The sequence below is a fragment of the Passer montanus genome, unplaced genomic scaffold (assembly GCF_014805655.1).
Source record: "Passer montanus isolate IOZ18808 unplaced genomic scaffold, ASM1480565v1 scaffold34, whole genome shotgun sequence".
NCBI lineage: Eukaryota > Metazoa > Chordata > Aves > Passeriformes > Passeridae > Passer > Passer montanus.
Window position 1 is genome coordinate 1,210,671 of NW_024368152.1, and position 24,774 is coordinate 1,235,444.

Below are 24,774 nucleotides of genomic sequence, written 5' to 3' on the forward strand. Positions count from 1 at the left end.
AAAGACCAGTTTGATAAAGCAGCATTTTTCAGTCTGCTGCACTTCTTACCAAGGTTATAACAAACAACTTGGAAACTGTAGTGAAATTAAAGCATGTAGTTCCTCCTCTAAAATCTTCTAGAGGAGGAAACAGTCAATATGAGTATTTCTTTTGCTTTCATGGTTTTCTGGCTCATTGGTGGGGTTTTTTCCAATTTATTTTTCTGTGTTTTTTTCTCTTGACATACTTTTACATACCCTCTGCTGAAAAATATCTTGGATTACACTTCTTTTTAGTCACAGGATATACTTGAAATACACGATTAAATTGAAATAAATGAAGTGAGTGAGAACTGGATCTTAATTGATTAATTTGGAGGGTGGGTTTAGGTGTTACTGATCATATTGATAGCAAAAAAAACCCTAGAACTTTGAATCAATGTATTTTGTATCTTGAAAAGATTGATACAGAAACAAAGGAAAGGGAGACATGCAACATAGAGAAGGGATGTCTGTTACTTCATAACATGTGTTTCAGTGCTACATCTTTTTTACAGCAATTTTTTAGGTATTATATCATATGCAGATTTTAAGTTCTTTAGTTGTACTTACATTATACTAATCTATGCATATCACATAACCACAGTGACAGCACTGTGAAATATATTCATTTTCTTTAAAGGCTACAGCTTGAGAAGTTAGTCCTGAAAATACTATTTACATAGAGCATGTTCCATGGGTATGTCGTAGTTTATCTGTTCATCTAAATTCACCCTGATACTTCCCACACAAAGTTGTACATCAAAATATGGAGACAGAATTTCAACAGTAATTACTTTAAGATCAGTAAAATTCCATACCTCTCAATGTTTGCATAATTTAAGACTTGCAGATACTACTAGATTTAGTTGATTTTTATTGAAGAAAGAGTGAATATTGGTAATATTCAGTGAATTGTAGTTAATAAGTGAAATTAAATCACACATGTGGGGGAATGAGAAATCTTTTTCATGTTTCTGGGCTGGGGAGGAAGTTAATGTTGTCAGGATGAAAACAGGTTTCTGGAACTGAGCAGGTATCTGGAAGGCATTGAAGTAAGGATGTGACCTCTGCAGTCAAGAACTAAAGAGCCCTTTCAAGCTCTTTCAAGCATGACAGCATTTTTCTGTGTGAGATAATAAAGTCAGTAGTTACTCACAGAACACATGTGCTAGATAGGTAATGTTGCATTACATCTCTCAAGGCTGGCTGTGCTTTAGTTTTCAGTTACCATAGGTGGACAAACCATATCCCTTCTTTACACAAAACTGCCATGGCTGGGTCTCTCACCAAGAATGTAAGAGATGTGGCTTCATTTGCTTTATATCTGTAAAATAATTTTAAAGCATGTCTGATGCTTGCTAGCAGAATCCTCTTGTCAGTGTGGCCAAAGGCCCTTGTTTCATTTTGCATAAGGAATTAAAGATTGGAGGTGAAGAAATGGAAGTAAACATGAATATATTTTCCAGTCTAGTAGTTCAGTGCTCACAAGGTAACAGTGAATATTGATTCATGAGTTACTTCAGAATTTTTTTCCCGACTGTTTAATGTATGAGTTTCTTCAGAGAAGTATTCCTTCTCCCTTATTTAATGCCCTACCCACTGTGCTAAAGAGATTAGTCAACATTTGTTCGCTTTGTGACTGATTTTCGAATCTCTCTGTGTGAGGCAGAAGTCATAGGAGATGCATGTTCAAATCCCCAGAGGCAAAGTGAATTGAATTTAGGTGTCACACATCCTGGCTGCATGTGTTAATTACAATATAAAAAAGTAGCAGCGGTATCAGCTAGTGTAAATATTTTTAAAGAAAAAACATGGCTTTTCCCATACCACTCAGTAAAATATTAGGGCCTTGAAGGGGAGACATGCCTTTGACTGCTTAAACTTTTCCTGCTGCCAAGGCCAGACTCCGTATTGCATTTCATTGAGTTTGTAGTACATAATTATGGGAAGCATGGTCATGCAGTTCTGCACTGCAGTGTGCAGGGACAGTTAGAAAAATGGTCAATTGAAGTCCTTGGAGCATAAGGTCTGCTGTATATCTGGGCATTGGTCACAAATAGCAGAGATTTCAGTTATTAGCACACTTAGAAGCTTCAGCAGTCTGGAGAAAACCAGAATTTTTCCATTAATGAGGACAACATTTCTTTGAAAAAAGTCACCTGAATCTCCAGGCCACGACATTGGGGGAGCTAATTAAACATGTCTTTGACTTGATATCCTAAAATTAGCAAAATAAAGCTAGAAAACTTCAACCTGAGCTGTGACAGGCTTTGTATATATTGAGGAAGGGAAGTTACAAAGAAAGGCTTAACTTCCTTTGAAAGCCTCCTTCTGGGCTCTGTGTTAGTGATTTGCTGACTGACACAAGATGAGGTAGGAAACTTGACTAGGCCGATGACATGAGCAAGCCTTTGTCATGATAATGAAGGAATGATGTGGCCTGATGAAACTGCATAGCTGTCAGATATTTGCAAGGAATTTGAAAAGGGGTAGCATGAATATGGTTTTATAGCATGGGTTGGAGGAATATAAGTGCCAACTTGAGTTCAGAGAACTTTGCCACGTAATTAAAGTTTAGTAAATAATCGCTCATGTTAGAATACATCTGCTTCTTTCAGAAAGTAGCATATTTTAGAAGATTAGTCGTATTTTGTCTTTAGTTTGTAACTCTAATTATCCCTTGTCTTATATGTCAGTACTTTTATTCACAGATCTAAAATTACCATGGCTTTGAACCTTGGAACATAGATTATTGGAGCAAGAAATGTGTCAAATTCTAGATTTTGGAAAGCTCATTCTATACTTTCTCTATAACTGCGTATGTCTTAGTGGTTTACAGTCACTCACTGAAACACATCATAGAATATTGCATGAACATTAAGTAAGAAAACTTCCTTTGCTTCCATACTTTTTTCTCTTCAACATTGCACTTGTGTATTTCTAGCTCTTTAAAGGAGGTAGATAAGATACTGATGGAGCCTAAGGGACCACTGGTTTTTTGCATGCATCTAGGCAAACACTTGTTTGAAGAAGGCTTGTGTAGAGTACTGGTGTTGTAAGTGTTTTACATTCATGTGGCATTAATTTTGGCATTGCTTTGAATTACATTTTATAAACGTAATCAGTCGCACCTTCTTCCTAAAATCCAAGACAAAAATAACTACATATGGATATGTACACACCAACAGGTACAGAGAGACATTTATATGGACCCATGTGTAATAAGTATCACACACTTGACATGTGTTACCAAAGAAGTATCAAAATAAAAATCTAGTTTCTCAGTGTACTACAGTTCTTTGAAATATTTAGACAATGTAAGGTGACTTTAAACATGTTTATGCATCCTACATTCTCCAACAAGGAAAGAATTCATCTGTCTGAAGTTTGATGGTAAGGGTTCTTATTCTCCAACAACCTTCTGCCTGTTAAATATAATGTAGCTCAAAACCAAAGCCAAGGAAGGGGAGAATATAAAGCTCTACATTAAAACAGTGAATGAACTCTAACTTAACATGCTAGATAAAGGTCCTGAACCAGTTTATTGGTGATTTCCTTTTTAATTTTGCCTAAGAAGATCCCAAATGCAGACTAAAAATAGGGTTCCATGTAAAATCGTAATTGTCTCATTCCCTCTTTCCTTGTTCCCCTTTTCATCCTAACTTCCCTCCTTTCCCCTTCCTGCCATCCATCCCTGCTTTCCTCTCTTTCTTCTCCTTACTCTTTCTTTCTTCAGATTAATTGTAGGGAGGAAGTAAAAAAATACACTTTTTTATACTTTTCAAAAGGAAGAGGGACATAAATTTGGTATCTGTGAAGCCTCAGAAATGTAAAACCAAAATATTTAGACTGCTTATTTGCAAATATAAATCATACATTTCTTCTTGAATTCTTCTAAAATAAATGTCTGACCATCCTAAAACCCCTAAAATTCTATTAAACATTTTTAGAAAAAATACAGATTTTTTTTTTTTTAAACGTACCCCTTCTTTGATAGGGCATATCTGTTATTTTACAATTATAAGTTATTTATTGTTTTGTTTTTACAAAACACTGAAAGAGGTCTAATGATGTTTAGGTCAAAAATACACAGGGTATTTTATCCCTAGACTGAAAAATCATATATCAATATCAATTTCATACACCTAAAAAGAAGCCGAAGATTAATAGCTGCTATGGTAATATTACTGTGGGATTTTATAAGGTGTTTTTAGGTAATTTTTAAATGGTTTTAACATCTGTTTGAACAGTACACCAATATTATTTCCTGTCTGTTTAGATGTTTTCATCTATGTGGTGGAATTTATGTTGCATATTTGGCATAATTTTATTAGTCTTTGTTCAAAATTCAAACTGAGTCCATGGTCTGGAACATACCACTCCTCCTACTCTTTATTATTTTCTTTATTGGGGAACTACAAGAAGAAATGTCTAATGAAAGTGTCAGTAGGTGCTTACTACAGATGGCTGTGAAAACAACTCACCTACTCTTTACCCAGAAAGGAAAGGATCTGTCTCCTTGTTACTGACTGATTTCAATAAATGTTGGTTGTTTTTTTTTGGGGTTGTTTTTTTTTTGTTTGTTTTTGTTTTGGTTTTTTTTGTTTGTTTGTTTGTTTTTTTAAGTTTTATTCCAGCTAGAGAAAAACATATTTGAGTTCTCTTGATTTAGTACCAGAATGTTTTTTAGTTTTTTGGGGTTTTTTTTGTTTGTTTGGGGTTTTTTTTGGCAGCTTATTGTCTGCTTTTTTTAAATACTTAACTGTAAAGCTTGAATACAGAGGTAAAGTCAATATTATGTTTATTTGAAATGTTACCACAATGACTATATTTCAATAAAGCATTCAATTTTTATGGTATCCAGGGTAACCTGCTTTATTGATTAGTCTGATTGGAGAAGTAGGGGATAAATTGAAGGTAAAAGCACGTCAGTGCACATAATAAACAGACCCAGTGAAATGCAGGAGATGGTAACTTTGATAGGGTTTCTAGGAGGTAGTCCTACAGATGAAACCTGATAGAAATATACTTTTCCTAGATAGCCTGTTAGAGATTTCATAGAGTCTAAATATTATTGCTAATAACTAATATCTTCTTGAATTGGATAATTCACTTCTTTTGTTTTAATGTGTCTGTTTTCTTTAGCTGAATGTGGAGCAACTGTCTCTGGAAATGAAGGAACATTATTGTCTCCAAATTTTCCATCTAATTATGACAACAACCATGAATGTATCTATAAAATTGAAACTGAGGCTGGAAAAGGGATTCATCTTAGAGCCAGGAGCTTTCAGCTGCATGAGGGAGATATTGTTAAGGTAATAAGAAAAATTATTTCATTTTCTATGCTAAATATTCACATTGCATGAATAAATCTGTTTCCAATGGCAATTATCTCTCTTTTCCTATTCAATAGGTGGATAGCGTCACTGACTTTATATGAGATTCAATGATTTATACTAGATTCAAAGAAACTATTGGAGACATTATGATTTCAATTACATTTCCAGAAGTATTAGACTGTTTACAGTGGTTTAAATCTTAAAAGGACACCTAAAATTTGAACTTGGATTTTGAATATCTAGTATTTTTTTCTCTTTACACAATATTTGTAAGTGTAGCACAGGGATTTTTGTTATTTTCCCTAAATGTAAAATAACATTGCAATATTGACTAAAACTGTAGTTATAGAAGCTTTCATTCTTTTACATTGCAGGGAACACTTGCAACACAATCTAAATATATATAAATTTTGAGCATGTACTTTTTTACAGCATGGTAATAAGTTGCTTTTTCCTAATAGTAGCTGTTACATTCTTGTATACACTGAAAATCCTAATATTCATCTGAAGTTTTGACCATACATTAAATTAGTATTTCAATTTTATGTGCCCAAATTTTCAGTTAATTGATACTTAAAATCACAAAGTATTCAAATTTAGTTAGCAATTTCCTTTCTGGATATTTCCCAGCAACCCATTTAACATGTTAGAAATTTATGTCTCTTAAATTTTTTAATTTGCACTGAGTGCTTCTCACAAGGAGTTTAAAGATATAATTGTTATGGATCAGATATTGGTGGCTATATTTTTATCCATTTCATCATCTTAAGAGCTTCCTTACGTAATTAAGTGTGACAATTAATTTCCTGCAAAAAACAAGGCATTTACAGATAGGATGAAGGTAGAGAGGAAAAAAAGTCTTCATTTTAATATACACATTTATGTATTTGTTATTATATCTATTCTTTTCAACAAGTACTTCATTTGACCATGAAATAAGCCAAACTTATACTTTAATTTATAGATTAGAAAGTTGCAATCAAAAGAACAGCATTTCTCTGTCTTTACCCACGAAAACATTGATAATAAATGCTACCATGTATAAAACAGTGCAAGACCTTGGTTTTGCTTTTAGACCAAAGGGAATTGAGTAGGTGGACAAAATATAATGGTCTTTTCCTCCAATTATCCATGGTCTGACAGTGCAGATACCCAAAAGTATTTTTGGTCTGAAGAGATGCAGCAGGGAAGAAGGAACTTAATTGCCCACTGAGTTTCTAGAATGTGGTATATAAGTCTCCCAGAAGTCCCAGAAGCTTTGCAGATACATGGTTTGTAAATAATTTAATAAACTGCTTAAAACTCTACAACAAAAAATCCCTTAGAAAACCCTAAAGAAACATTCAAGAAACTCAGTTATCATTCAGAACATCTCATGAGTAATGCTCAGCATACTTAGCGATATTCGCCAGAGATACAAGAAAGATTTGCCTAAGACAAAGCTGTTCTGAGCAACCTGTTAGATACTTTCTTTTATAGAAAAGAACACAATACTTTTAACACAATACTTCAGGGGATCCAAAGGAAGCAAAGGCAAAATTGTGGTGATGTCTGAACTGCAAGGACTGTTCTCTGGTTTTGAGGCAGTTGCCACAGCACAGCTTCCATTTATACAATTAAGCTCTCTTCCACCAATTAAGGTCTCTCTGTTACCTGCATTTATGAAAATAAATTCTACTTCCTCTCTGTTCCCATGCCAGGATGTCCTTTCACATATTTCCATTGGAATCAGCATGTTGGCAGAGCTATGGACTTTAAAGCTTGCTTTCTTTCTTATCTGCACCCAAAATATGAGCAAAATGTGTTACAAACCCCAGCCTTCTATCTTGTGCTGCACACAAGGAAGCTGCAACATTGCCTTGCTAGCAGCTTGCAAGGGATGCACTAAGCTTAAGGATATTTATAAACCTTGTGCTGAAATATAGGGCATTTTCCCAGCTCAGTATCTCACTCTATTTTAAAAGAAATATCTGCGCGTGCATAATGTTGCATTGGCTGTGAGTGCCCATCCCCGGCAGCAGCGTTGGCTCCGTGAGGGGAGACACAGCTGGTTCCAGCCGGACACAGCTGGTTCCAGTCAGACACAGCTGGTTCCAGCCAGACACAGCCAGTTCCAGTCAGACACAGCCAGTTCCAGATGGATACAACTGCATACCACAGGGTGTGGCTGAGACACAGCCAGGGCGGGGGCACCTCAAGGAAAGGTAGCTAAAGAAGGGCAAAAAATACTGCACAGAAGTGCGTGATAAAGTGGGCCAATAAAAGCCTGTAATAATAATGTAATAATCCTGTGAGAAATGACTGCTCACTTTTAAAATTTTAAAGGTTTATTAAACCTTAACAAAAAATACAACAAAAGGATGAAATAAGGAAAAATTATAGCACTGGGATCCCCTGTGACTATTTGCCACGTGCTTGTCTTCAAAATAGATGCTCTGTCTAGTGGTGCAGATCACTTTCTTATGTCTTGACTGGAGGTCAGGTGTTACCATAGTAACAAGCCAGCCCTCCCCAAATGCCCCAACTAGGGCCATAGTGTGATAACAGTGCAAAGGGGAGGACATATGACATAACTATCCATTTACATAACTATACATTTAGAAAACTTCTCTTAACATAATGATCACCCCTTAATTGTGGGAGCCAATAACAAGCCAGCCCTCCCCAAATGCCCCAACTACCAAGGCCATACTGTGATAACAGTGCAAAGGGGAGGACATATGACATAACTATCCATTTACATAACTATACATTTAGAAAACTTCTCTTAACATAATGATCACCCCTTAATTGTGGGAGCCAATCATCTCATTACTCATCTATAACAATCCCAAGATCAGCTCACCAGGAGTGTCAGACAAAGCATATAATATTACTGTTAAGTTTAATGTTTGAGGTAAGGTCTCTTTGAACTCCAGGAGGATGTAGTGAAAAGATTTCAGAATGTTACCAATGTCAGCAAACTATACAGGCCTTGCCTGCCCAGCTTCCAAGGAATATTTTAAAAGTGTGTCCCTTTAGAATGATTTTATAAAATCTCTGAAGTTATAAAATTTCTGCAGTTGTAAGTAATTTCTTTTTACTTCAAGAAACATCAAGAAACTCTAGCCAGCATTTCGTTCTCCTTTAAGTGAGTGTTGTACATTCCCACAGCAGGTGCAGATACATTAGCACTGTTATTGGAACATTTCTCCTCATGAATAACTGTAGTGCTGTTCTGTTCTTTTGTCTGCATTTTTTTAACCCCAGTAAGAAAAACACACACTTTCAGTTCCTCAAAATTAGGGAAAAAGAGGCATCCCTGAATACTTTGACTAAATTAATCCAAAACACCGCTCCAAGCAACGCTGTGATCATCCCCACTGCCCCCTAGACCAGCTTCTGCAGTTTGACTACACCTCTAATGTTAAATTCTTGCATCTTGCACAATAAGGTAGCTCACTGGAACTGTGTCTCACAAACAGTCCCTGGCCCATGCAGCTCCTGCACTTACTCTTTCTCAGGAAGATTTGTGAAAGTGTTAGTAAGTCTGCATTAAATGTGTTCCAGGGATGCACTGACAATAGATACTGTGTAGACAATCAAGTTGTGGTGACTTGACTCCTACGCTATCACTACTTACTTGCTTTGAAAATATAAATTAATCTGCAGCTCTATATATCAGCTCAGTATTCAAGTGGGAATATTGAGGCTAGGTATTGAGGCTGTAGAGTGTATAGAATGGCATATAATTTGCAAGAGTATTTCTGGCATCAATAAAACGAGTGCGTGAGGAAGGGTCAAACCTATTGCTTTCAAGAAGAATGCGTGCAGGTAAATGTCTGTAATTTGTGAGCAAATGTTCTGTAGCTGTGACAAAATTTGAACTTGAATTAATGGATAGAAATTTCAATTCAAGTAAAGTAATGGAAACAGTTTCACCATTTTGAAGTACACATGACAAAAGTGAATACTTGGATTATCTCTTTATTTTAGAGCTTAATCCTTTCTCACTCACTAACACTTCATCCTCCTGGTTCTCCCTGTTTTAACTGCCACTTGAAGTTTCATAGTTCTTTAAAGTGGATACTTATGTCAGAATTTTTATAATGCAATTGCAGTGAATTTGTCAAAGTTAAGAGGAAAAGCAGAATGTAATATTCTGATTTTCATCTCTTTTGCCAAATAGAACTTCTTTTTTTCTTCATGAATGAGAAAATTGTAATTGCAGCATGTGAATTGTATTTCAAATGGTTCTCCTAAATAAGTTAAATGTATGTACTAAATGTGAATGTATAGTGATAAATAATCTAGATTAATTTATTAAATGTATTCTGTACCTCTGGAATCAGTGGCATACGACATGACACACTGGTTGTACACAAGCTGTCTATTGGGAGTGATCCTTGGCCCACATTAATTAGCATCACAAGCAATGGTAAAAAGGCATTTTCTTTCCTAGGATGGTTCAACCAACTTTTCAGTGTAGATAAGGGAAATTAAGTGCACGTATTTGTTCACTAATGATGTTTCACTTGCTGCATAAGTACTTGCTTATGTCTGTAATGTGAACAACAGATGGACAAGTGTCACCAAAAATTTTACCAGCCTTTTTGTTGTTGTTTTGTTGGGTTTTTTTTGGTTTGTTTTGGTTTTTTTCTTTAATTTGTCGGGGATTTTTTATACAGCTGTTTTCACAGAATCTCTCATATCTAATTTTTATTCCATGAAACACTTTTCATTTGGGTCTGAATTAATCTTGAGGGATTCTATTACTTAACTGGTTAGTCCTCAGATAGGAAGAGTATCTCTAACAGTCAGTGAGGTAGAACACTGTTGAAACAATATGTCTGTAACCTTTAGCTCTGGGGTTTTCAATTTGTTTGTTTGTTTGTTTTGTTTTATAGATGAATAAAACTATTTTTTAAACATAGGCAGCATTTTTAATTAATGAAAATTATTAAAGAATTTTTAAATAATAACAATTATTAGAACATTCCATTTCAAGTATTATCTTCCAGATCAAGTGTAATATATCCATGGAAATAATTCTTATGGAGAACAAATGTTTCTTTACTTTGTACCATAGATTCCAGCTCTAATAAATAAAGCATAATCTGTCCATTAAATTTATCAGTAGTTCCGTCCCAAGACAATGGTTAGAAGCTTGCAAGTAATTTTTCAAATACTCTTATCATAGCTTAAAGTTATATTTCTTCCAAGAAAAGTGGACCTGAAGTATGTGCAACCACTTGCATGCACCTTACATAAAATGAGTTGTATCTTCTGAGAATCTCATCTGTATGCCTTGGTATAAGACAATCTCTGCATCAATAATAAAGATGGAATGTATTCTTCTATTAATTGCTAGCACAATATATTGTTTTTCAAAAGTTTCCTTTAGAGTGGGTAATTATTTATATCTATGTAGGTTTATAAAAGTAAACATGTTTTTTTCCTAAAAAATCTTTATGCATGTTGTTTTTAGTATTTTATTTTGTTAATGTCATTTGAGATGAATATGATACTTTCAAGACATTTACCTATGGATGGCACGCTGGTATTTTCTCCACAGAAAAAATAGAACTGCTTTTAATTTTGGTCCTCACCTACAAATGCTGCAATGGTCTATCATCTCAAAAGAAGCTTTTCTGTATTTTGTTAATAGATCTAACTGGGTATTCAAATAGGAAGAATTGCCTGTGACCCAGATGTAGCAATTTAGATTGTTAAATGTGTCACTCCTGCTTCTCCCTGGAATCAGTATAAACACACATTATATCACAAGGTCTGCTAGTGGAAGGATGAAGATCCACTGCTTGAAATATTTAATGTAATAGTAGCTTTTAGCTGGTTGTCTCTAGTCACTCTAGGACATATAAGATAAGAGCAAATTATTTTTCACTTCGTATCAGAAACCAGATGCTCAAATCAATTTCTTGCTATTGTATAAGTATTGACATGACATTTCATGTATGGTGTGTATTTACACATTTTATTTTATTTTTCTGTGAGAAAGTAGAGGAGATCTACTTAATTTAAAGAAGGAATTAGCTTTTTAAGTTCATCTTGAGAAAACAAACAAATAAACAAAACAAAACTACAGAAGGCTATTTTTGCATTTTCTGGCTTTCAAGGTTTTGTAATAAGGTTAAAAAAAATCTCCTTGGCAAGAGTTTGTATTTCTCCTGTGTTTGTGAACAGTCAGAAGTGCATTCTTTAGAATTTTAGGATTTGAAAAAGTACATATGTTGATACTATTCAAGGTTTTCACTAAAGTAACATGGCAAATAAGAACATCTCTACAATTAGTTTGGAAATAGACTCACATATATTTTTGAGAACTTATCAGTCTTTGTTAAATCCAACAGTAAACCAAAATTGCTGCAGGCTTAGAGCCTGAGATAAAAGATGACAGATTGACTTAAAATGTCATTTTTGCTGTTGATATATCCAGGCAGGAGAGAACAGAGTAGTCTGTAAGGGTTTATCTTCAGTGATGATTTCAGAGTTTATAATTCTCTTGGCCTTTGTGAATAATCCAGAAAACAATCTGAGTTTACCAAACCTCAGAAGATAGAATTGCATATAAATATTAATTTCTCTCAAGATGAGCTCATGAAACCAAAAAGGCAAATGACTATAAAACACTTGAAGGGGGATTTAAGATTTCCCTGAATTGTATGACCCAGGGGTATTGAGAGGTATACAGTTGTACTTCTCAAAATAGACACATTAAGGTTTTGGAGAAACTATTGGCAATACATTGCTAACTTTGGAATTATTGTATAAATTAAAATCTTTCAAATATTTAGATTTGATGTCCAATTTCATGCTCTTATTTCTGCAAGGTGTATGATGGAAAAGACAGTTCCTCACGCTCTCTTGGAGTCTTCACCAAAAAGGACATGATGGGAGTTATTCTTAATAGCACCTCTAACCATATGTGGATAGAGTTTAATACCAATGGATCTGATACTGACCAAGGATTTCAGCTGACTTATACAAGTAAGTAGCTCATATATATGATCTGATTGACTGCTTTGCAGGGAAATGTGTATTTCTCAGCTGTAGTGATGTCTTTTTGAATGTTGAAGGTAATTTCTTAGAATGTACGGTGGTTAAGAGACCAAGCTTTACTTGTCTACATGACTGGGCAGATGTTAGTAATTTAAAAACACTGTTGAAAACAAATTTATACTTTTTTAAACTTAACAAGCATGATTATTCTTAGGATTTAGTAGTGATGTTGAGACATATGTGGGTTGAATGTATTCGTTGTTAAACTGTAGCAGAAGATGTACAGAAAGTCATGGAAAATGGAAAGTTCAATCTCTGCAGTCAGTAAACTTAGACAAGAGGAAAATACGAGGAAATATAAGAAAAGAGAAGGAAAGAGGAGAAAAGAAGAAAGAAGAAAATAGGAGAAAAGATTACTGAGTGGAGTATACTGGAAGGAGACCAGAATGATCAAGTTCTGACAAACAATACACTTGTCCCACTGATTATATGCAATTAAATGAATTCATTTTTGCTGGCAAAAAAATTAATTTTTTGTGGGGAATAATTTTGGGGATAACTAGTTTGTTTCCAACCCATATAAAGAGATATTTTTCCAGGTTTCAAGGAATCTCCAAGTTCCATTTTCTTTCAATTTATTTTCTTAAACACTACTTTCCATGAATTGCTGTAGAATCTTGCAGAGCAGAGCACCACAACATAGTGTGTCACAGAAATTGAACCATTTCTCAGTTTAGTACATCTAATGTTTTCCCTTTGGTTTGGAGCAAGCTGTGGAATAACCTTTTAGATTTTTTTTCTTATAGAACCACTGAAAAATGACTATGGAAATCTACTCTAATTTACCTAGAGAAACTGCAGAAACTTTCCTTTGGAAGAAAAGGAAACAAAGATCTATTTTAAAAACAATCTTATTTTAAGGGCTCTGATTTCAAGGTTCTTGAATCAGTTCCTTTTAAATCGTGCTTCCATAACCAGTTCCATCTACTGTTTATGAATGTAATTTTACTTAAAAATACAATTTTGTCTAATTTCTACATCCAATTGCTTGATTTTGTTGCACTTTAAGATTCGCTCTCCTGTGGCGTATTTTTCTGTAAGGTACAGAAGATAAGATACAGTAATTCATGTCTTAAGGCTTTTTCTCCTGACTATTTGCTTAATTTTTTAACTGTTTGCTTAGTTTTTTAACTGTTTTCTATTCTTCCAAGTATTTCCACATTTTCTGAAGTGTATAAACAGCATTTGACATAATATTCTAACTGTAATTTTGGTACTGGGTAGAGAGGAAAACTTACTTTCCAGTATTTGTATAACACTTTACTTTTTTTTTTTTTGGTTGCCAAGTGTCTAATTTATTTTATCATATGTAATCAGTTTGCAGCCATTCATGTTGAAAATCTTATCTCTAATGACTTTTCTTCCTACTTTCTCTCACATGAGACAATCCCCAGTTTTAAATACAAACTAATTCTTTACTTCTTAGGTGTATTATCAGGAAACTAAATTTTGAGACAGTGAACATCTAAGCAGGTGATTTCCTTCTACTGTAACTGTTAATTCCAAACCCTTTAGTGTGGCATTTTTAAACTTTCATAAATTAATGCAAGTAAAAAATACAAGCAAAAGAGATATTCTTTTGCAGTGCTTTGAAAACTGGCTGGAGTGCTGACTCACATTCTTTTTCTGAAAGTCCTATCCTAATAATGTCTTAGAGATTAGACAGATTATACCAGAAGTTTATACTCATTATTTGCTGGATTTTGATTTTTTGGTGCAGTTACAATTCAGTTGCCAAACAAATATGTCCATTTTCATTCAGTAAATACATGACATGCAAAATTATAATTATCTTTTTGTATTAATAAAGCTATAGTTTACAGCTGAATTAACTGAAGGATTACTCTGAAGTTTATTCACTTATCAGATTGAACTATAATGCCAGATACTTTAAAAATACTAAAGCAAATCAAAAAGGTGCTAAAGTATAGTTTCACTGATGGAAATGAGAAATTTATGCTGGAGTGAATGACATGGAATAATTCATGTCATAAGGCGGAGATAGGAGAAGTGATGATCTAATAAATCAGGTTAATTCATTCAGTTTACTTCCTATGTGATTGCTGAGTTCTTGTTACCCACAAGGCATCATCAACTGCCCTTAATTGTTGGTCTTTGTAGTACTTTTCTTCCTATTATTGCTATTGAAATTTAGAAGTAAAATTGCAAGTTGTTATTAGAAAGACTAATGTGAAAACGTACTATTTCATTTGTGTGTGACTACCTTTCCATCCTTTTTGATGGTGTGAATTCTGAAGGTTATGTTAAATTTAAAAGTACACTAAAGGAAAAAGCTAATGATACAAGATGACAGAAATGTGGATAAAGAAACTTGTATCTCTGCTTTCAAAGAAACTTGTATCTCTGTTTTCAGAATCTCATTACTAATATAGTAAAACCAAATTTCATAAACTCAGAATCCAAGGTGTTGGTACAAACTCTAGAAATCAGAATATAAGCAGATATTAAAAGGAAATAAAGGATTTAAGTTCTAAATGAAATCTGATTAAATTTCTCATTAAATCTATTATAGGGAAAATTGCTTCAGGTAATACTGATTGGAATCTGGAAATTATAGTTATCTTATTCTTTGATCTATAACTACAAGATGCCTTCAACAAAAGAGATTTATCCTGATAGGTAGTGGTATTTTTCTACTAGAAAAGAGCATGAAAACATCTGTACTCTTTCTCAAGTTAACTGTTTTGCAAAACTAAGAAATATTTTGAGTGAAAACTAAAATTACAGTGATTTTATTTAAGGAAACAACTTCAGAAAAATGGAGGATATTTTAGTCTGAAATTGGAGGGGTAAGTATATATGGAGTAAGAGTCAATGAAATAGTAATTTGAGCAATAGCTGAACATGACTCTACCAGAGGAAAAGAACAAAGATGGCAGTTTGCCGACTTTGTATAAAACAAGTTTATATAAAGCCATTTCCTTATAATGTGTTTGGAAGAATAAGGTAGTGTCTGCTTACAGTATCTCTACACTGCTGTCAGAGGGAATCGCTGTGGACATTTAAATCTCTGTGCTGAGGAAATGGCAGCATAAGTTTGATGACTTTAATTCCCTATGAGTAGAGGACATCAGTAGCGATCTGCATGTAAAAATTTAAGTGTGTGCTTATTGACACATGTGACAGCTTTTTTTTTATTTTAGAAAATGTCTGTTATTCTTTCATAACTGCAGTTTTCTTATTCAGAGGATCTTTTTCCCCTCTGTCTGATTAAATCTTCCTGAGACACCTTTAATTTTTGTCGGGTAGAGAAGATTAGATTCAGGGATTTCCACAGCTAATTCTGTTCACAGCTCAGTTAAAAGATTTGCCCATTCTGATATAAAGATGCCAGTGCTTTGTGCTGTTATGTCAATGGCATTTAATATTAAATTGACATTCATATGAAACCCAAATCTTATTGATGCCACACAGTGACAGGCAGAAAAAGCAAAACACAGCTGTCTGGTAAAAGTAACAGGCTGCAACTTTAAATAAGGAGCAATTCAGTACAGCTTCTGAATAACAAACAGGCAGTCTCCCTGCTGTGCCTAACCACTCCCCTATCACAGTCCTGACACAAGAGAAAATTTAACCATGTTTTCACTCGTCATGCACTGAACTTTGACTTGTATCACGAGTGCTTCCTTGCTCCTCTTTAATCCTCCTTCCTTGAACATAGTCTCACTTTTCTTAGCTTTTGGAAAAACAAAAAATAATACCTTTACACTTTATCATGTATGTCATATACAAATGTTTTGTGACCCTCTGAGTACTGCCTAATGCTGCTACTGTACGCTCTGTTTGGTCTTGTACATATCACAGATCACTCGGCACTGTAGTGGGCTTGCACAATTTTCTCAGTAAAGTTCCCAAACATTTGAGAAGAAAACACTCTTTCCCTTCACAGTACCATCTGGAAATCTCAAAACTCATTTCTTTTCATGGTGCCTGATGATGGGTGTATATATTCATGATGTGTAATGCTGGATCGGTCTGTGTCTCACAAATGGGATGGGACCCTGACTCATTGCAGACTTAGAATTTATTATCTGTCTTTATTATACAAGTAAAAAGCAAGAGACACAGGAAAATAACAACATCCATGCAAATCTAGATTAGAGACAAGATGGCAGCTTATGCAAAGCCATTTTCTACATATTCTTTGAACCAATGGTATACAAGAAAAGGTGTAAAGTCATTATACTCTAACTAATAAGAAAAAGACTTATGTGGGTTTAACATTAATAAAAAAACTTCTATAAACTTCAAACAATACACAATAATTAATTATTTAAAATTAAAACTTTTTCTGTCATTACAAAGCGTATATCTAAAATTTCTCACATCTTGAACTATCAATAAGTTCTTGTTCTTTCTTTTTCCTTATGATAAATATAAATATATTCACTTAATTTTTAACTTCCTAGTTTCACATAAAAAAGTTTAGACATTTCTCAGTCTTTCTTAGCTTTGCGTATACTTTCTAAAGCTTTTTTGCACTTTTTAAAGTCTTTTATCTTTTTACGTTCCTACATGTAAGGGCCTTTACCACTGTAGAATTGCTCCTTGGACTCTTCTGAGACCTGAGAGTTTTTACCATGTGCTTTGCACTGGTAGTTGTCTGTCTGAAATAGCATGAAGTTGCTGTTGGACCTTATCTAGACATCTTCTTTTTTAGGAGCAGTTTATCTAGCTCTCTATGGCAATTTCATGATTCCCCAGTCCTGTCCAGGAAATAATAGAAGCAAAAGCTTCACTTACCCACAGATTAAACCTTAGAATATATTGCAATAGGTCAGTGGAAGGGTCCATCCAGAAGTACTGACAGATACAATCTGTAGGAATGTGCCTGGCTGCACTGGCCCACTCTGTACTATATTCTGGCTCTCAACAGACTCCTGTGTGTTTCAGAAACATGAAGAACTAGTTATAGACTTTTTAAAGTCTGAAAATTATTCACGAATTTGTGGCATACTCTGTAACTAGATTTTAGATATCTGAAGGCCTGACACAGACCTGTTCCTTATTTGCTGCTTTAGATTAAAAATGAGATTCCATGTTAGTTCCTCAGCAGTTGTTTTTTATTTATATCCTTCACTTCCTTGTGATGTGATATTAGACGTTCTCCTTCACTTCCGTGCTTAGATGGTAATGAGGGCTGGAAAAAAATCTCAGTAAGGATTTGTCTTTTTGAAAATTAATGTTGTGTTGGCCCAAATAATAATTTAATGATAACATCCTCAAATTTCAAGTCCATGATAACCATTTCTTTCTCTGAAAGCAGAATTCTCTATGACTATAATTTCTTTCAGAAGTGTTCAGGCCCCTGAGCTGTGCTCCACTCACAGAATTTACCACAGATTTACGATTGTGCATGGATAGAATTTTTTTCTTTTTATTGCGGCTTAATAATTTCATTTGCATTTATGATTCTTTATATTTAGCATAGTTAGTAGTTTTACAATATTTACTTCATTGGTCTGAAGATATACTTTTCAGTTTAAGGAAAGAAAATTTTAAATGCATCTTTTGGAAATGGTGCACTGGTTTAGCATTCATGGTATGCTGTTGCTACTAAAGATTTAGTTCTGATTTTTGGTTTAATTGTTCTTTAACCCTACTGCTTGAAGAGACAGTGAAAGGTAGTGCATGGGCGGTGAATCTGAGTTGGTCTAAATTTACATAAACTGTTGAAACAATTTTTAATAGTTAATTTAAGAGAATCATGAACTTTAATTTAGTTCATTTCTTATTCTACAGTAATTGAAAAGGTTAGAATGTCAGTGAAAACAATGTTCTGAGACTGTAGAGTCAGACAATTATTCTAGCATACAATCACTCCCAAATTCAGGAGTATAGTGGCTATGCCTCAGGGCGTAGAATGTCAGTTTAGCAGAACAATCCAGTAATGAAAAGAAGCTCTTCCAGTTTCTTTTCCATAACTAGTCTATATATAAGATCGGTTCCAATTAGAACCTTCAAACACTGCAGTAAAAATGTAGACAACAAAGACAAATATTAATAATTAGTACATGTTAACTGATACATGTATGACGTAGCCATAGGTCCTAATAAGAGCAGTACCATTATGTGACTAACCCCAAATTAACGTAACCCCAAATGAATATTGCATGCATAGAAAAAAATTTTTCTAAAAGAAAGTCAAACTTGCAAACTTCAGAAACAAAAATTAATGAATGTAAAAAAAGTTTTAAAAAAAATATTAATTTCACTTGAGTACATGAATTATGATATCTAATTAATAACATGACAACAGCAAAGTCTTTTCCCTCCTTCCTCCCCCAGAAAATTAAATTGCCCTCTGCTTCCAAAATACTCAATATTAACATAGTCTCCCCATTCCCCCAAATCCTCAAAATTTTGTATGAACAAAAAATAATTGGTCTTATAAAAGTTTTTATAATTGAGTTTGGTTTTCACTTTTAATTTAAAGATGTCTATGAAGCTGCTACTCTGGTAAACAGAGTAATTGCCAAATATTTTTTTTATCTCTAAGACAGAAACAATGAAAACCATTTTATTAGGTGGATATAAGCACTGCATTAACCTTCTGTTTGAAAAAATTATGTTAACCTATGCTTTGTAGATGGAAATGCTGTCATAGTGATGTTTTACATTTTTCTATTTAAGGCAAATCTTAACCAGATTTTGTGAGATACAGATCTTTAGCCATATAAACTCATGTGAGCAAATGCTACCCTATGAATGAGTACTTCAAAATACTTTTTCTCAACAGGCCTGGATTAGAATGGAGGTGACCAGTTTGTCCATCTGTATTGTGTTTGAATGGGATTCAGTTAATTTTCTTCAGTTAAGAAAACATCGAGCTAATTCATCTTTCAGAAAGAATTTCTTCATTGAAAAGGTTGTCAAGAATTGGAAGGGGCTATGCAGGGAGGTGATGTAGTTATTGTCCCTTGAAGTGTTCAAGAAACAGCTGGTCTTGGCATTAATGCTGTGGTTTAGTTGAGAAGGTGATGTTTGGTCTAAAGTTGGACTTACGATCTTGGAGATCTTTTCCAACTTTAATATTTCCATGATTCTATGATTCTTCAGCTAATACTGAGCAGTGCTTCACAGTGTTAGGGCCTTCTCTAGGGCTACTTGCTCTGACATGCCAGCAGGTAGACTCAGTGTGGGCGAGAAGGTGGGAGGGGACACACATGACCTAAACTGAATGGTGACACATATCGTGTCATGTCATGCTTAGCAGTTGAAATCTGGGGAAGTGTTTCTGAAGTAACTCTTGCTAAGGGTCTGACTAGGTATCAGGCTACTGTTGATAAGTGATTTGGTTTGCATCACTTGTTTGGGTTTGGGGTGTTTGGGGTTTTTCCTTTGTTTTGTTTTCACTTACTAAACTGTCTTTATCTTGACTGATTAATTTTCTTGCTTTTGTCTTCCTAATTCTCTTCAGATTCCTCTGTGGGGAATTGTGAGAGCAACTGGGTGGGAGCTTACCTGCCAGCTGGGGTAAACCAACCAATATCCTGTGTCTTGTGGGTAGCCTGAGAAAGCGAGGATGGAGCTGTTTGGTTACAATACCAGGGATGTAATAGCCAGACCTAGAAAGGACGGAAAAAAAAAGAGATAAAAGGAATAAATAGATACATTGGGAGCTTGGAATAAATGAAGATGCAATATCAAACCACGGAGTCCTAAGAAAGAGTACAGAAGGCAAGAAATGTACCACAGGGAAAGGTGATTTTTGGAACCAAAAGGCTAGGATACAAACATAGGAGAGGAAGATTGCCAGATGGGCTAGCTGAGAAATAGAACAAGTATATGGAGTGGAGACCTGAGACTGCATTGGTAAAAAGGGGCTTGCAAAAATGAAACTGAAAAGAGGAAGGAACACAAGAAAGAGAACAGTAGTAGCATGCTGTGTTAGAAGTACAGGATGAATAGTCCATGATTATTAAATTGTGTTCTTCAAAAAATATTTGGAGTCAAAACTATGATTTTGTTTTAATTAAAATATATGTATTGCAAATGTACATCAACTAAATGAGTAGATTTTTTTAAAGTGCCCTGAAAAATTAAAAAGAAAAATATTTAATTTCCAAATATACATAAATTATCATCTTTAAGTCACTGAATTATCCCTCTGGGCATAGAATTAGAAAGAAGGAAGATGTTAACTGTTTCTCATTTTCAATTAGGAAAAATAAAGGTTTGATATGTAGGTGGTATCAAACATGTGGAAAAGGTAATTTGTTAAAGGTTACTGTGATTTGGTTCTGAAAATTACCAGTTGAAGGTCTCCTGACCTTTCTGTGTATGGTTCAGAGATTCTTATCTTTTTAAAACCACTGGGTTTTCCCAGTTTTGTAATTCACACCTATTATCAAGAAAAGGGCTGCTTTTTAAAATCTCTTGTTATAAAGTTTAAAATGCAGTTAAGCTTTGCAGGTGAGAGAGCAGCTACCAGAGATCACTGTAGGTGTCCATATGCATATGGTGTTTTACATTTATATTAAAATTCTATCTTTAGAGTATGAAAGTAAGATGTTTCAGTGATGCTTCAGGTAAGCTTCTTTAACGTATTTTTTTTTCTCATCTACTGATGTAGATTCATCGTAGCTAAAAAATGTGATTGAAATTTACAAGCAGATTCCAGCTAACTTCATAATTTTAGGAGTGATGGCTTAAAGATTTTATTGCTTTAATATCAAATAAGTGATCATATTTGTAGCATTATTACTGAGACCTTAGTGAGAACAGATGCCATGAATTTGTCAGTGCAGTGGTTTGAACGACAGAACTTCTTTACCTTCTTTGCCACCTCAACCAATAAATTTTTTTTCTGTCATATTTTAAAAACGATTATTTCCATGAAGCCATTATAGATGTTGTCATTATATGTATGTGCAGCTGGATTTAATGAGTTTTAACTGGGATTTGTTCCAAAAGTTTGCTCATTTCCTCTGTTTTTCACAAAAGACTCCTGTTTTTTTGCAGTGAATCATTTCCTCTTTTCCAAGTTTTAGATGAGTAGACACTAGAGTTACTGTTAATTTATTCCCACTGCTATAACTACTAGAATTTTCCCATGAGCAAGAATTGCTGCCTGAAAACTTAGAACACTTGAACAGAACTGCCACTATCCTGTTGTTCTTTAACCTGGCCTTCTTGCCTACATTGGCCTCACGTTGAAAGAAAAATTATCATTTCCCATTTGGAATTATTGGCTCAATCCTGTCTGTTGGGAAAGGGAGGCTGATAAGCAGTTGCCTGAATCAGGTAGATGACCAGCACCTGGAAATCTAGGATGATGGAGTGATCCTTCTTGCAAGCTCCTTCTTGCTGCAATTCAAATGTAAGATCTGTTAGGTGAATTATTGTTGATTTGTTGTTAATTTATGGAAGTATGAACTATAACAGTCTAATTATAAAATTTAAGCTGCTCAAAAATGAATATATTATTCTGTTCCATATATCTAATAATCTTATGCAAAATTACAGTCTTCTATAATAGATATACATATGATAATATATTATATAGCATATAATAATAGATAATATAGTATATAATTTCGGACATTTCAAATAACTTGTGGGAGCCTCTGAGATCAAAGTTTGATCTTAACTTGCTTCTGACTGCCTTTTTTCCCTTTCTAATAAAATGAATTTTCAAGCAAAATCTAGAATTACTTTGTAAAGATTTAACAGTTTAAATGAAGAATATGAGTTTTTTCTCCATTCCCTTTACTATATTGAGGAACTGTTTACATTTAAAAAAATCAAGATTAGTGCCCTCAAGTCATACTTTATAACTGAAGATTAGCAATAAATAGGAAACAGATTTTTTTCAGATTTTTTTTCAGCTAAACTGTTTTTTTTAATGTTTCTAATTATTTAAAGCATTAAGAAAGTTATTTCATAAGATTATTCCTTCAAAAGCTTACGCATATTAAAATCACCTTGCTAAAACTATATATACATGATATATGGGCAGAATTAGGGATACATGTAAAGAGAAGTCTATTTGCAACAAAGATAGTTAAAATGAATGCCATAAACCTATTTATTTCTATTCCTTCTGCTTCCATAAAGTTTCTAGATGGGAAGAGCTGCTTGAAAAAGAATGATGAAATGTAGACAAGATTTATGTGTTTCTTGTTTACAGTTCTTCAGTGTATTGAGAAGTTAATTTTCAGTTCTGGGCACAATACCACTCACCAGAATAAGAGGTGAGGTGTGCAGGTGATTCACTGTCAGTGTGTGAAGGAATAAACACAATTGGAGATGAAAGGGGTTCTTTTAACTTTTGGTCCTGTTTGTGCCATACTGCTTTTTATAAGCTTGTACAATGCTTTTTCCATTTTTCCATTTTTAATCTATCCTTTACATTCATGGTGACTTCATTCCTCTAAGGATGAGAATTTTAGAAAAGGCTGTGAGGAAATTAATAAATTTGCAAACATTTAAGCGTTTGGTATGTGTTAAATCAAAGTATCTTGCACTGTATAACACAGGGGAAAAAAAATTAATTCTTCTGGTTTTATTTCCCCTCCCCCAGAAAAGGGATAAAATCAGTCTCTTCTAACAAGCTACCTATAGAATATTTTTAAATAGTGGTTGTATCAGTCATATTCCCACTGATTATAAAAGAGGATTTAGACATGGAGATCCTGAAGATATCTTTCCATAGATACTTGAAGTTAGAGTTCTTAAACACATGTGGAATTTCACCTTTGATCCCTGCTTCTCATATGACGTATAAGTTGTGATTAATTATTCACCTGCTTGCTGATTGCAAAGTTTATTTGTATGCTTTCTATATCTGCACAGCAGTCATCTCGCTGCAGGCATATATATTTGCATACCCATCTCTCTTAAGTATTGTTATTTATGTATTGTCTTTCAATAAAAAAAAAAACCAAACTTGTCTTCTGCTACCTATCTACCCATATTTAACTTGCTTCTTAAATTTGCATTTTTTTATTTGTGTATGGGGACACTGTAGCTGAGAAAGGGAGAACAAAATTATTGAATAGATAAATGGACAAAAAGAACCTGGTTTGAAATGGCGGGGGAAAGGCCTTAGAACATTTTGTAACATATTTATAACAGATGAAAATTACAGGGAAAAAATGTTAATTTTATATTCAAAGACCTGTTATTGATAACATGTCCTAACTTCTCTATTTTACATATTTCACAGGTTTACATGATTTTTTTACATGTTGCTCATGTTAAGAAGAATTAGACCTGTTATTGATAACATGTCCTAACTTCTCTATTTTACATATTTCACAGGTTTACATGATTTTTTATATGTTGCTCATGTTGAGAAGAATCGCTGACATTCCTATTAGAAAGTATTATCCATTGAATGACTGTTTCATCCAAAAAGTCAAAATAAATTGCCAATTGATTGCAAATCTTTTGAGGAATTAAAAGTGTATTTCTGTTTCCAAAGGATACAAAGCAGTAATTTCTGATACATCACTATAGCCACATTATCCAAACACCCTTCTTTCTATAGATTTTTCTATCATTCTAATTAGGTAGAGATTTTGTAACTGGCCATTTTTCCAGTACATTTTTTTTTTTCCTACAGCTGTAGGTTTCAGGACAGTGTTGCACATAAGTGGTTCCAAGATAGAATGAAAATGCCAAGAACTCTTATTTTGAATTGCATAGATTTAATTAAATAGCTTATGTTATGGATATTTAAGATAAAACAACCGAAGAAGGAGCATTTGTTAATTTTACATGCATTTAGAAATCCATTCTATACTCTGCACATTAACTCAAGTACCATTTCATACTTTTAATTTCTCTTTAAGAGTTAAAAATATTCTGTGTTAAACACACAGACTACATTTATGAGCTTAAATGACTTCGGATTTAGGCAACTGTGGAAGAGTCACTAGTGTTTCCAATGTTTTCAGAATAGCTTTATTTTATAATAAAATGTGTTAATATTTCCTTGTGTGTACTGAAATAGGATTTTTATATGCACTTATCCTTCTTTTGAAGTAATCCCGAACTCTTATTTCATCACTTTAAGGGGCTGAAGATGGGTTATACATTATTTGTGTGTTCTGTCTTCCATGGCAAGCAGAAAAGAAAAGACTGTGACTTTTCACAGAGGGCATGTGCAGAGCCCACCCACTCTATACTTACATTATTATAAATGATATGATTATTAGAGATTACTAAACAATATTTGGCATCCCTTTGGTGTTTAATATATAAGCTGCAAAACCCTTTTTTCATTCAAAGTAATTAACCCCCCCATGGCTTCTCTGGTGAAATTTTCTTAGCAATTAATGATATTTTTGTTATAATAGTATTTCCTCATCTGTAGTGGTGTGTTTTC

At 33.9% G+C, this 24,774-nt stretch overlaps 1 protein-coding gene across 2 annotated transcripts in view; it reads left to right on the forward strand.

The window, feature by feature from the left end:
- The window catches only part of CSMD1 (CUB and Sushi multiple domains 1), a 1,056,650-nt gene that overhangs the window by 839,039 nt on the left and 192,837 nt on the right, over positions 1 to 24,774 (forward strand). For both annotated transcript variants that reach the window (XM_039715657.1, XM_039715658.1), the window contains exons 22-23: positions 5,167 to 5,336; positions 12,191 to 12,347. In XM_039715657.1, coding sequence (XP_039571591.1) covers positions 5,167 to 5,336; positions 12,191 to 12,347 — 327 coding nt within the window. The remainder of the gene's footprint in view (positions 1 to 5,166; positions 5,337 to 12,190; positions 12,348 to 24,774) is intronic.